The sequence below is a fragment of the Martes martes genome, assembly GCF_963455335.1.
Source record: "Martes martes genome assembly, chromosome: 3".
Lineage (NCBI taxonomy): Eukaryota > Metazoa > Chordata > Mammalia > Carnivora > Mustelidae > Martes > Martes martes.
This window is the reverse complement of record NC_137890.1, coordinates 56,576,556-56,590,005: the sequence shown is the minus strand read 5'-3', so window position 1 is coordinate 56,590,005 and position 13,450 is coordinate 56,576,556. Positions and strand designations below refer to the sequence as shown.

The window sequence follows — 13,450 nt, the reverse complement described above, 5'->3', positions numbered from 1 at the left end:
GGCTCCACACCGGGAATGGAACCTGTTTAAGATTCTCTCTCCCTCTCCCTATGTCCCCCTTCCTTCTCTCTCTCCCCGACCCCAGACTAAATAAAAACGAGAAACTAAGAAACTATGAAAATGTGTCTTTACTTCCCCATGGTATTCCCATTTGGGGTTTGACATTTAATTTTATTGGAATAATGCACGGCTGTCTTACACTTTTATCTGTTTTATCACCAGTATGCGTATATGCCTTTATCCTTTTATAAAACAATCTTTGATTATCTTTATGCCTTGAAAACCCTTTCTTGTCCTAACATCATGCTTCTTTTTTTTTTTTTAAAGATTTATTTATTAATTTATTTGACAGAGAGAGAGAGAGCGCACAAGTAGGCAGAGAGAGAGAAGGGGAAGCAGGCTCCCCAAAGAGCAGAGAGTCCAATGCGAGGCTTGATCCCAGGACCCTGAGATCATGACCTGAGCCCAAGGCGGAGGCTTAACCCACTGAGTCACCCAGATACCCCCCAACATCGTGCTTCTTATGTCTGCTGCTAGTTGTATTGCTAATTTACTTATTTCTTTATTTATGTGTTTGTTTAGTTATTTCTTGTAAATCCAAGGGGAATTGACTGTATTATACAGGGTGAAGTACAAACTTACTAATGTTTTGTTTCTTATCCTCCAAAGATTTTGGAGTTAAAAATATGACTGTGTTCTTACTTATCTTGAATGATTTTTGCTTGTTGCAGATAAGCTGTCTGCCCCCCCCCCAACTGGCATTCGGGTGAGTACAAGGCCCTAATCCAGTAGAACAGTGGAACTCACACCACCCTGAGCTCAGAAAGATGGTGTCACAGTCTACAGGCCGACACGATTCTCCAGTGGACTCATGGGACAGGGACAACAATGACCCTGGCGACACTGATGTTTCCCCCAGCCTCCTGGACACTGACCAGCCTCCTTGCCACTCAGACGTCAGATTCATGAGGCACAAAGCTGCCTGGATTAACCCCCAGTGTGAGCAGCAACAGTCTCGGGATTCGCCCCCTCGGGTGCCAACAGTGAGGAAAAGTGGGAACCACTTTGGAGGGGACACCGCCTTGCCCCTCAACCCCTCACCATTGTCTCTTGGGGACTCCGTGGTGGAGACATCACTGTCAAAGGATACCGCAGACTCTGCCCAGGGCTCAGGGGACAAGAGCGGCGACCTCTCTTTTACCTCAACGGAAGAGCAGGTGGTGTTCCTAGGACACTCTCCTCAGATGTCTCTGTTCACAAACTCCTCTCCTTGTCCTGAAGCAGACCATGCTTTTCTGCAGCCTTCCCAACTGACAGCTTCCACGGATGAAGGTAACCCCAGTCAGGAATTTACCTCATTCCTGTCTGTTGCCATGCCGGCCTTGCTTGGTCTAAAGCTCGTCTTACGGTCTTTGTTATGAGAAAAAAGTCATGGTTTTCCACTTTGATCAGAGGCTGGTGCATTAGCTCATTTAATATCGTCTCCAGCCCAGCTGTCCGGATGGTCACAATGGGTAAAATCAGGTATTTCCGTTCTCCTTCGATAGCAAGGGGGTGCCATCTTTGCTCAGCTTAGTTGATAATCAGTGCCAGCTGCCATCTTTGAGCTGGTGTGTGCCTCCAGGAGCTTCTGGCCCATGCGGTTGCCTGAAAGAGAGTATCGGAAGCGCTCGCAATTCAGTGTGGTGGGGTGGGGTAGAGTGGGGTGGGGAGTGTGTCCAGACAGGGTGGGTTCCGTTTCACATGGGTACTTTCCTAGGAGATGCACTTGCTGCCTCACCTCTATTTACCTAAATGGAGTGTGACTAGAAAATAGTAAGATTTAAAAATGGTAATAACAATTCCCCCAAAGACTATACAGAAGGTTTTGTTTTTTTTTTTTTAATTAAAGCCAGGGTTCCCATTGCTCTGAAGTAACTCACATATTCTTAAAAAACTGGAATTCCTAAAATAAGATAATGCCTGCAAAATGCCACTCAAGAGTCAATAAGTTATCTATTACTGTTCTCATTTGTGGCGTTCTGATTTTTAAGAAAATATTCATTATGTTATATTCGCACTGTGTTGATTTGTATTTCTTTCAGAACCCTAGTTCAAATAGTTGATGAAGTTTTTTTCTTTCAAAACAGTTTGAAAGCTGCCCGCCTGCCTGTGTGTGTGTGTGTGTCCATATGTGTGTACATATGTGGATAATTTATTTATTTCTTACCAGCAAGAACCAGCCCTCCCCCTTTCCTAAAATATGCGGTTTATTTGTTCTATCGGAAAAACTTTTGGAAAAGTCGAAGATGATGATAATCTTTAACATGTTATTCATAGCTTAAGCATAGCAGATTTTGGACAATCTTAAAATGGGCTAGTTTTGAAATAAGAACCAAATTTGAACAAAATGACACACTCTACAGCAAGTGGTTCTGCAATTTAAAATTATCCTGTAGCTTTGTCTTTCTCCCAGAAAGAAAACAGTTGCCCCAGCCCCTTTTGTCCTAAGACAATAATCTCCAGCAATTTCTGTAAGTACTTTTAAAAGCCACTCCATCTTGAACTTGGTAGGAGGATGCTGCTTATGGAATTAAAAAAAAAAAGAAGTCCCTAGCAATCTGGTCTCTCTTTGCTGTGGGACAGCAATGCAAAGACTAGGCATTTGCAACTAAGACACAGAATTTTTCCTGTGACTGCTTCATCACAACTGACAGCAGCACACTCTTCCTTTTCTAGATAGTATGGTAGAGGAAGACCCACCCGCCTACTCTCCCAGCCTAGCATTTCCTGAGGCCCCAAGAAACCAATCCACAGTTCCTTTTGTTTGCAGGGCACACTCACATTCCTGGCCTCCTTCAATCTCCTAATAGCTACCTCTCCTAGTGCAAGAAATGAGGATATTTTAACACAGAGGCCCAGCCCGCTGGTGTAGAGAGAGCTGGAACTGGAATCCGCAGCTTGACTTTTCTCTGTCCTGTTTCTTCCTCAGGGTCAAAAAACTATGACCTATGGGCCAGCTCCTTCCGGCCTCCTGATTTTACAAATAAAGTACAGCATGTGTTACTGATAAGGCCATCCTCTCCCCAGGGGCGGAACTGTGTAGTTGCAACAGACGGTCCTCAGAGCCTGTAATACCTAATCCCTAGTCCTTTTCAGAAAGAGCTGGCCCACCCCAGATGGATTCTGGAGCTAACCGACTCAGAGTTCTTCGTGGAACAGTCGCTTTCTTGAAGCAGAGGCAGGGGATCGGGCGATTCTGCTAGCGTCTCTCTTTGTCACCCTGAGAGCTATCTAGTCTTGAAGCCATCTGTGGTATTTTGGCTCATTTAGCAGGTTGGAACAACTCAGCTCTTGGGGCCCTTGTAGAAAAGTTTTGCCTTAAATGCTGCAAGAAGGAATCACATGACAGGAATCATTCTGTTTTGATGGTGTTTGCTGCCAGTAACGGAGCGGCTCAGGGGGCAGAATGGATAAGTCAGCTGCATCTGTCCTCTGCAGTTTCTTCTGGTTTTCGGCTGCAGGAAGACCATTTCAGAGAAGCAATGCTGGCCTTTTTCAGATAGATTTGTCTCTGTAAACAAGAAGTTTTGGGTCAGTCACAGGGCATGGGAGAAGAGACCCCATAATTCCTAGGGCCCTCCTTCTAGACTGTTCATTCTCACCCTTCTCTGTCTCCGTTAGATAGTTTCCACGATCTTCTCTTTCTACCCTCTTCGCCTCATTGGTCTCCTCCATCCAGGGGTTCTCCCATTCCTTCTCTGAGGAGTCCTCCCAGGTTGCTCCAACAGGCTCTTGTAGAAATGATCCCCATTAACGCAATCTCTGCAAAGCCTCCCACCAGAAGGTCCTGTCTTCTTCTGGCATCCTAACTTATTCTGGAATTGTGCTAAATAATAATAATTAAAAAAATACTTTAAGGCCACTGCCTAGCATCATTTTTTAAAAATATTTTATTTATTTATTTGACAGAGATCACAAGTAGGCAGAGAGGCAGTTAGGCATGGTGGGGGGAGGGGAGCAGGCTCCCTGCTGAGCAGAGAGCCCGATGTGGGGCTCGATCCCAGAACCCTGAGATTGTGACCGGAGCCGAAGGCAGAGGCTTAACCCACTGAGCCACCCAGATGTCCCTCATTTTGTTTTCTTAGGGAATCTTTGAACTTCTTTTCTCCATTTTTAATAACTTGCTGCATTGCAGGTGCTGTTCAAGTCAGCAGAAGAACCACTTCTTTGAATTCCTTCTCTCCGGAGGCATTCCTGCTCCCTGTCGATGTCGAAAAGGTGAATACAGCTTCTTTTTTTTTTCCTTTTCTAAAACCACAGGGAGTGTTCATTCCTTAGATGGTGCTGTTCTGATTTAAATCTGGAAACTTCGCTTGGTGAAGCTTGGCAGATTGGTTTCATTTCAGCCTCTGGCAGGCGCGCTGAGCTAAGAAGGGCTCTGAGTCAGTGTCTGCGCTCAGCTGGGAAATTTTCCATGACCAATGCCGGAGGTCTACCCTTGGGCCACCACCAACCCGGCGTCTTAGATCACAAGAAATTCAGCTTAGGGTATCTGTTGGTCGCAGTGGGCTAAATTTTATGTGTCTGGAAGATAGGGGCTCTACTTTATAGAATGACCTGTGATCCCTGAGTTAAGTGAACATTTTATATTTCTGTGCATTAACTCCACTTAAATACAGCTTCTTGATTTTTCAATCCAGTATACCCTCAATGAAAAACAGTCAATTATGCTTGTATTTTACCTGATACTTTTTTTCTCCCCTGCAGGAAAACGCCCACTTCTACGTTGCAGATATGATTATAGCAGCAATGGAGAAAATTAAGTGTATGATCCTGAGTCAACAGCACACAGAGCCCTGGGGTGTGGAAGAAGCCAGTAGGGTGCTTGGGAATGACCAAGCTGACTCCGAAGTCACGTTTTATATCAACACAAAGCAAGAATCTGGGTCTTCCAATTCTTCTGACAGCGGCTATGAAGGCAAGTAGGGCACATCAGAGAGACTTTATGCTGTGTTCTCCATTCATGTCTCTTTTCCTGTCACATCCCAAAGTAGATCTTCAAATCCTTTGCCTACAACTTTCTAAAACTTCCTGAATAACCAGCTGCATAGCTCACCCCGGTCTTACAGGACCCCGGATCCACATTCCCAGGAGGACCCCCCAAGGGGGCCTGCTTTGATTGGGTATCCCCAACTGGTCAGCCACCCTTGGCCAGGGGAGTGAAGGAATGTGATCGGACCATCATCCCCTCTGAGGCCGTCAGTGGGGAGAAAAGAAATGATTCCTATTTCAATACTATTTCTGTGCTTTATCTTTGACTCTTTTTTGTGTGTGTCTGTGTCTTGGCCCCGTTTCTAGTGATCAAATCAGCCCTGACTTCTCAGTAACGGTGACATCCCCTCCGACTGTTCCCTGTCTGCCTTTGACCTGGCCCATCACAGCAGCCTCTGGTCAGTCATTCTGTAAGCAGTGCACTTAGGTCCTCAAGACACATTTGCTGCCTTTAGTTTTCTCTTTACTTGCAGCCTCTTTCCGCTCATCCATCCCACACACATCTGTCTGCCTAGAACAACTTCTGCTCCTCTAAAATGGCCCACTGAGTTTGCGCCAGATTTGATCCTGGGACTTTTAGCCTTGTGGGATGCAGCTTGCCAATGGGCATCTCCTGATTTCCCTGTGTTGTACTGTGAGCTTTAGTTTTACGAGCCTGGTCAACTTGCCCACAGACATTTCTCCCAAGCCTCTGCCTCCCTCCCTTTGCTTTGGCTGGGCTCCCTGCAATGCTGGGTCCCCAGGAATGTCACATTAGTTCCTTCACTCTTCCACTCTTCGAAAGCAGTCTCCCTCCACCACCACTGTGACAAGCTCCCAGAGTGCACCCCAAGGCGGGAGCACCATTCATGTGGAAGGAAGCATAAGCTGTGCTCCAGAATGCTCTATGATTGTCCGAGTGCTTGCCTCCCTCCCTCCTGGAGTTGTGCAGGGTGGAGCCCTCCCTTCTCAAGGCTGGGGTACACGCAATTGTGTTTTCTCACAGCTATGCGTGTCAGTATCTCAGTTCCCTTATGAGGTTTTAAACTCTTTGATGCATTAGCATGTGTCTCATTTGAATTTGCCTTCAGCCTAGTGCCTTGCTTAAAATAGTATTCTATAAATATTGTTGAATGGCTGAGCATGAGCAGGGGGAGGGTCAGAGGGAGAAGCAGGCTCCCTGCTGAGCAGGGAGCCCCACCCTTGCTCGATCCTGGGACCCCAGGATCATGACCTGAGCCGAAGACGGATGCGTAACCAGTTGAGTCACCCAGGTGCCCCTGAATTTTTTTAACATGAATATAAATATGTTAAATAAGATTTTAAAATATTTCTACCACCCCAATAAAAATATGTGTCTTTTATCACATATGTCTCTTGTGACCTTTCTGGTGGTGGATATTACTCCTTTGGGGTAGGTCGGCATACTTCAAGTTGCAGGTTGGTCTTGAGAACATTTGAAAACAAACAAAAAGAACAGAAAGTGTCAGCATTCGACTCACCTCGGGGGAGCAATGCTTCCTGGAACTTTCTTTCTTTTTTTTTTTTTTGAATCAGTGAAATATATTTTTGTGTCTGTAACTGAGTTGCAGTGGGATTGTATGTTACTGTGGATTGTGGTCAAAAGAGGGTGGGGGAAACAGAAGAGGGTGAGGTTGCTCTACCTTACCCAGGAGGAAACCAAAGCTAAGAAGCTGATTGTGCATGGTCACCTGGCTAGGGTGGGGCTGTGTTGTTGGTTTAAAAAAAATTTTTTTTAAGATTTATTTATCTTAGAGAGAGAGTGCACACAAATGAGCAGGAGGGGCAGAGAGAGAGGGAGAGAGAATCCCAGGCAAAACCTGCACAGGGCACACTGGGTTTCTGGATCTGGGAACTGGGAACAGTTCCACACGGAACTGGGCACGAGGCTCGATCCCAAGATCCTGAGATCATGACCTGAGCTGAAACCAAGGGTCAGGTCAGACCCTTAACTGACTTGCAGCACCAAGACTGCAGCGTGGTTTTAAAAACTGGCCAGTTCCCTGTGAAGCCCAGTCATGTAACCTCTGCCTAACCTGCGGGCTAAAATATTTCCCTTAAGAATTGTGTCCATTTCTCTGTGCTTTTCTCTTATGTTTATTCAAGTGAGTACAGTTTCATAGTGATTATATACTTGTATTAATGCAATTCCATTAATAATATGATTATATTAACAGTATTTCATATCCAGTTTTCCATGTTGCTACAGTTTTCACATTTTTCCGTGATGGTATTTCTTGAGTTAATAACATGATTTGCAAAATCAGTTTATCATTATTTGGCATTTTGATAGCTTTTAGTATTTTAATATTTTAAAGGCACTGCAGATAGCTCCTTCTGATCAAAGCCTGCCCTTTTAACCTTTTTTTTTCTTTTTAATGACATTCTTAGGATAATTCCACAGACTAGCATTCAGGATCGAAAAACATGGACATATTTGTAGTAGTTTCCTCGGGTTGCTTTCACAAAATACCACAAACCGGGTGGCTGAAAACAACAGAAAATGTATTCTCTCTCCGTTGTGGAGGACAGAAGTCAGAAGTGAACTTGTTGGAATGGTTGGCTCCTTCTAGAGGCTCTGAGGGAGAACCCATTCCATGCCTCTCCCAGCTTCTAGTGGTTACTGCCAGACACATGACCCCTGTCTCTGCCTCTGTCTGTACATGACCTTCTCTGGCTATCAGTGTCTGTGCCCAAATTTCCCTCTTTATAACCAGTCATATTGGATTTTGAGCTCACTCCAATCCAGTATGACCTCAGCTTGACTTGATCACATCTAATTCCTAAAGACCCTAATTCCAAATAAGGTCACATTCACAGGTCATTATCCTGGGGTCCCAGGATCGAGCAAGTGTTGGGTTCAAGTTCTGGGTGGATATATATTTTGGGGGAGATGCTCCTCAACCCAGTATAATATTTAGGTCACCTCTACTCTTTGCCTGTGAAGCTGATTTTTGTCCTCTTTCATTTTTTTAAAACTTTGTATCTTAGAAATTTTCAAACACACATTAAAGTAGGCAGCTGACTCTTATGAACCCCTCATCATCACAGATTCTCCTCCATCTGTTTCACTCAGTCACAGTGAATGGACGAACAACACAAAAATAGCTCCCTGCGTTTTTTTAATTCTTAAAGCTGGATTTTTAAACTCTTTTAATGTAAACTCTCGGCCCATTTTTATTCCCTGGTTTCTAGTTCGTAGGCTGTGACAGTTTTTCTTGTTCTTCTTGTTGGTGAAAGCCCCTTCATTTCTTTTTCTAGGTTATGCTGTGTTACAGGGCAGCCCAGTGGCTGGGACGCCTACTCACTCTGATGTGCTGAAAGAAGCCTGCAAATGTGACTTCGACGACTTTGTTATCATAGGTAAGATTTGGAAACTCACCAGCGATGACTCGTAATTTCCCTCCCCCCACACACATACTGACAGGCATCCCAAGGGATACCACATTATAATGGCTTTCAAAGAAACTTCTCCCAAGATCAGATTATGTCAGATTAAAAATAATAATAATAGTAATAATAATTAGAGTTCTTATTTCAAATGTTTTGATAATCTCTCATCTCGCTTGTAGAATTGAATGCAAAAGCAGATACTCATTATTGTCAGAACTGTTTGGCCTCTCAATTAAATTTTGGTGGAATTTCAGGAGACTGGATTTTGAAATCCCGTCTTTGGTCATTAGCTGTAGTCTCATAATAGAAACCCAGAGAACCTGAAGAATGGAGATGCTGAATAACGAGATCTTTCTGAGAGGCAGGGATTTATTTCTGTGTTCTTATAAAATTAAGTATGAGTAAGTACAACAGATTGAAAGATTTTAATACCCTTTCTTTTATTTACTTGCAGAACTTGGTGAGTTTAGCAATATTACAGAAACCTGTGGGTGTTCCTGCAGCTCCTCGAAGAGGTAGGTCTGGTCCGTGTCCACCTGCACCTAGACCCCTCCCTGGGCCATCACTGCTGAGGCACTGTGAAGGCCAAGCCTCTGACATCTCCAACCAAGTTCAGCCAGTTCCAGGGACAGAGATTACTACTTAGCAATGAAACAATCACCACTAAGTTTTCTATAGAACTTTCTATAGTCTTATTTTTTTTAATAGAGTGTTTAAAGGCCTTTGTGTACATTCTCATTTAATCAGCCTGGGTAGGATTTTTTACCCCATTTTCATAACTGTGGAAACTGAGGCTCAGACTAAATGTGCCTCAGGACACAATGCTGTTTGATGAGCAGGACAGGACTTGAACTCAGGTCTTCAGACTCCAAATCCAGTGCTCTTTTTTTTTTTTTTTTTTAACCACATTTCCCAGTCTTGGTCCCCTCCATAAATAAAAGCTGCTGTTTCGAGTGCAGAGGAACTGTGTTGCGTAAGACAATCAGTGGGTGGCTGGGGCATGTTCCCTCCTGTGACACCTTTTCTGAGTTTTTGGAGGGGGAAGGATGGTTGAAAACATGAAGATCTATAGCATACTCCTCACGAATGTGGTTTTCCACTTTTTGCATCTCTTACCTTTCAGTATCATTTATGAGCCAGACTTCAACTCTGCTGAGCTAATAGCCAAGGAGCTGTACCGAGCATTCCAGAAGAGCTGGCTGTTGTCAGACGTTAATCATCAGCCTGCAGGTCTAAATGCAGCTGGCTCAGTAGTAAGTATCCAAATAAACTGGCCTTGCATTGAGAGTTCCTAAATTCTCATCTTGCCAGCTGTTCACTTCAGGCATTTGTGCCTTTCCTTGCATGGTCCCTGGAGTGTTTCCCGAGTGTTGATTATGGGCCGGGGGAATTCAACATTTCACATTTTCATCCTCATCTGTATCCTCTTAAGGAGATGCTGTTGTTATGTTTAATGTGTTAGTTCCCGCCCCTCGGCCGGTCTGGTCAGTGGAAGAGCAGGAGTCATGGCCAGTCTGGTCCCGTGTGGACACACCAGCCTCTGACCGCCCCCAGCCCACTGCGGGGAGAGAACTTTGTGGCAGAGCTAACACAGGGGTAGGAATAAAGCAGTCTGTGTATGCAGAGGAGGGGTGCTTCATTTATCAGGGACTCGGGAAGGCCAACTGGACATCTCCGAACTTGAGAATGGTAGCAGGTAGAAACACGTGGTACAGGGTAGCTGGAGCAAAAGTGACAGGGGCGGGTGTGCATGGTATGTTTACTGAGCCGGGTGGCCTGGTGTGGTTGGATAATGTGTGTTTGTGTGTCTCTGTGTGTGTGGGTTTGGGGTGGGGGGTGGAGTTGATCTTCCTGGGAAATTAGGTTTGAAGGATAGGGTCAAATTGTGGAGGACACAGAATGCTACTTTGAGGAGTTTGCATGTTAATTGCAAACAGGAAAGTGGAATGGCTCAGAGGGGAGCCACTGGACATTTTTAAGCTGGGGAATGGCCTTAAAAGAGCTATTTTGGGGGAAGTCTGACAACAGCTGGGGTTTCTGTTGGGCAGCATCTGGTAGCCTATGGACTAAGAGCAGTAGGGCTTCTGCTGCGAATAAAAGCATTCTGGGTCACAGCGACCTACTTACAGTAACTTGAAGTCTGAAAACAAATGAACTCCCCAAAATACTAAGAAAAGTGATCTCAGCTGGCTGGCGTTTCAAGCAAGACTTCTACAGATGGTGTTAGATATGGGAAGGGCTCCTTTCGTTCAGTTGAAAGCAGTGCTAATTTTTCATGGCTTATTTTAATGCTGGAAACACATTTGAATATTCTTTTTCTTTCTGTTCCAGAAATATGCTGGTTTGGGTTGCTCTGAAATCCTCTTCTGTGTTATGCAGGTAGTGAATGAAGAGCGTGTCCGGAAAGACTTTGAATCCAGTGTGGATGTCGTTCAGGAAATTACCCTTAAGTCTAGGATCCGAGGGGCTGAAGACTGGGAGCCCCCCAGATTTCAAATCATAGTTAATGTTCACCCACCACTCAAGTAAGTCTGGGTTGCTGTGAGGGCTTCCAGGGCAGGTAACAAGGTGTGATAGGTCCCCTCTTTGTGGAAGTAGGGGAAGGGAAGAAAATTACACACTGAGGGATGAAGGAAAATTTGTTATGTAGGAAAAGGAAAGTTGGGCATATTTTTCTGAGTTAGCATCTAAGCACCTTGTTTATCACGGTTTTTTTGGTGGGGGGGCTCAGTAAGTTTGACAAATTTAACCATGTCCTTAATTATGTATGTTACACATCAATTGAAAATTAAGTAGGTTTAAAGGGGATTTTTTTAAATGGCTAATATTGAACCTTAAAAATCATACACAGTAACTTTAAAAGACTGCTCTATTTTCCAGGCCAATGTGAAATAAAAATAAATGGATAATTTTCTTTTAAAGGGAAAATCTTACCTTGAGGAGGGCTGTAGTTAAGAAATGCAACAGGATGGGGCACCTGGGTGGCTCAGTGGGTTAAAACCTCTGCCTTCGGCTCAGGTCGTGATCCCAGGGTCCTGAAATTGAGCCCCACATTGAGCTCTCTGCTCAGCGGGAAGCTTGCCTCCTCCTCTCTCTCTCTCTCTGCCTACTTGTGATCTATGTCTGTCAAATAAATAAATAAAATCTTAAAAAAAATGCAACAGGATGCATATAAAAATGTCTTTGTTCTCTAAGAAGTAATAAAATCCTAAAAGACAAAATGACAAGAGGGTGCAAAAGAAAAAAAAGAAATAAACTCATTTTTATAAATGTCTTTGCATAAATAAAATATATAATAATTGAAGGTAGTAGTTTTATTTGTTTCTGAAAGGGTATGACATTTTAAGGGGACATTTTAACCAGCTACAGTTTCTCCATTCCTCTTGGCTTGTATTTAATGTGTTCCCACACTACAGCGTAAGGAAGGGACTGGGGGAGGGTCTTGCCTGTGGCCCATGGAAGTGCCCTATAGGCTCTGTCTTGTATTTTTCTTTTGAGAGAATGCCAAGAAGGTGTCTGGAGTGTTTGGGCAGAAGAGCTCCTTCTCCAGGCTTGGGGAGGGGTCACTCTCCACAGCAAGGGATGTCTTCTCTAAAATGTCCCTACGTGCTAAGACACATGGGTAGGGTTCCACACATTTTTACCTTGGTCCATTTTTGCTGACCCTAAACTGTAATAAAATTTTACAACTCCCTTCGTATTTCCAAATCACATATGGAGTTGTGGCGTTAAGAGTTCAATAGAAGACACTGCAGTAGATGGTCGCTCTCCAGAAATGTTTGATACTTAGGTCTTATGTGACCTCTTATTCATCCACATTTTTGGGGGGTCCCTGTGTGAACTTCCCAGGCGCATCACCTCTTGGTGTTTCGTCTCCCTGAGCTTTCTCCCTTGCATTATATGTCTCCAGTTCTCACCGGTGGGGGTCCTGTGCATGCGCAGTGAGCCGTCTCCAAAGATCCCACGGTGGAATAGTCATGATACTGACTTCTAGTCTGGGGATAGTAGGGGTTTTTGGAAGACCCAGCGATCTCAAAAAAATAAATAAATAAGTAAAAAGAACTAACTAAATAAATAATGATAAAATAAAATAAATGACCCAGAAATCTCAACTAGAAAACTCTACTGAAGAATGCTGTTTTTTTCCCACATGAAAAAATGACAAAATTAAGGCCTCGAGCCCAGAAAAGCACCCTGATGTCAGCTTCTTGTCCAGTCAGTGAAAAATGCTCCGTTGGCTATTTCTGAACTGTAACTGTGATCCTTTTCTGTGCGCAGGAAGGAACTCGTGGTAGCAGCCCAGAATTTTTTGTGTGCTGGCTGTGGAACTCCAATAGAACCTAGTAAGTACGGGCAGTGGGTTACCTGTTGAGGTTGCAATGACAGGGCCAAGAATGGCGAAGTTGGAGAGTGTGCTGTTTTTGTGAGAGATGCCTTGGGTGGAGTTGTTACAGGAACTTCAGCTGCTGCCCTCTCTTTCCTGAAGAGGCCATCGTGACCTATAAGGCTCTGTGGCTGGCTTGTTACCTTATCTCCTGGTTCTCTTACCCTTGAGCCCTCAGTTCCAGCCACATGGCCTCCCTGCTGGTCCTTGAAGGAGGCAGGCTCATGCCTGACTTAGGGATTTGCATTTCTGGTTTTCTCACCCGAGGATGACATCCCTATGGCTGGTTCCCTCACTTCCTGCACACCTTCACTCGACGTGAGATGTTCTCTGGCCACCCTGTTGAAGATGTCAACATTGCCACACTCCTGGCCACAAACATGTGTACACTTTACTCTCCCTTCTTATTTTTTATTCTAGCACTTACCTTCCTAAAATGCTCTTTGAGATTTTATGGATTTTGCTAATCGTTGGTCTGCGTCCCTGTCTCTATTCTAAGTTCCATGAGGACAGACGTGTTGTCTGTTTTGTTCATTGCTTTGATCCCCTGCTCCTACAAGAGCACCTGGCACACAGTTGTTCCTCAAAAGGTAATTGTTGAGTGCCTGAATGGCGTGTATCAAGGAGCTGGCCAAAGCC

General features: G+C 44.4%; 1 protein-coding gene across 1 annotated transcript in view; it reads left to right on the top strand.

The window, feature by feature from the left end:
* Positions 1-827: 827 nt before the first annotated feature.
* Positions 828-13,450, top strand: part of RUBCNL (rubicon like autophagy enhancer) — a gene marked incomplete at both ends in the record, with an annotated part of 23,080 nt that continues 10,457 nt past the window's right edge. The window contains 8 exons of the mRNA XM_080797851.1: positions 828-1,332; positions 4,178-4,260; positions 4,750-4,960; positions 8,296-8,397; positions 8,882-8,942; positions 9,551-9,680; positions 10,807-10,952; positions 12,706-12,770. Of these exons, the coding sequence (XP_080653977.1) occupies positions 828-1,332; positions 4,178-4,260; positions 4,750-4,960; positions 8,296-8,397; positions 8,882-8,942; positions 9,551-9,680; positions 10,807-10,952; positions 12,706-12,770 (1,303 nt within the window). The remainder of the gene's footprint in view (positions 1,333-4,177; positions 4,261-4,749; positions 4,961-8,295; positions 8,398-8,881; positions 8,943-9,550; positions 9,681-10,806; positions 10,953-12,705; positions 12,771-13,450) is intronic.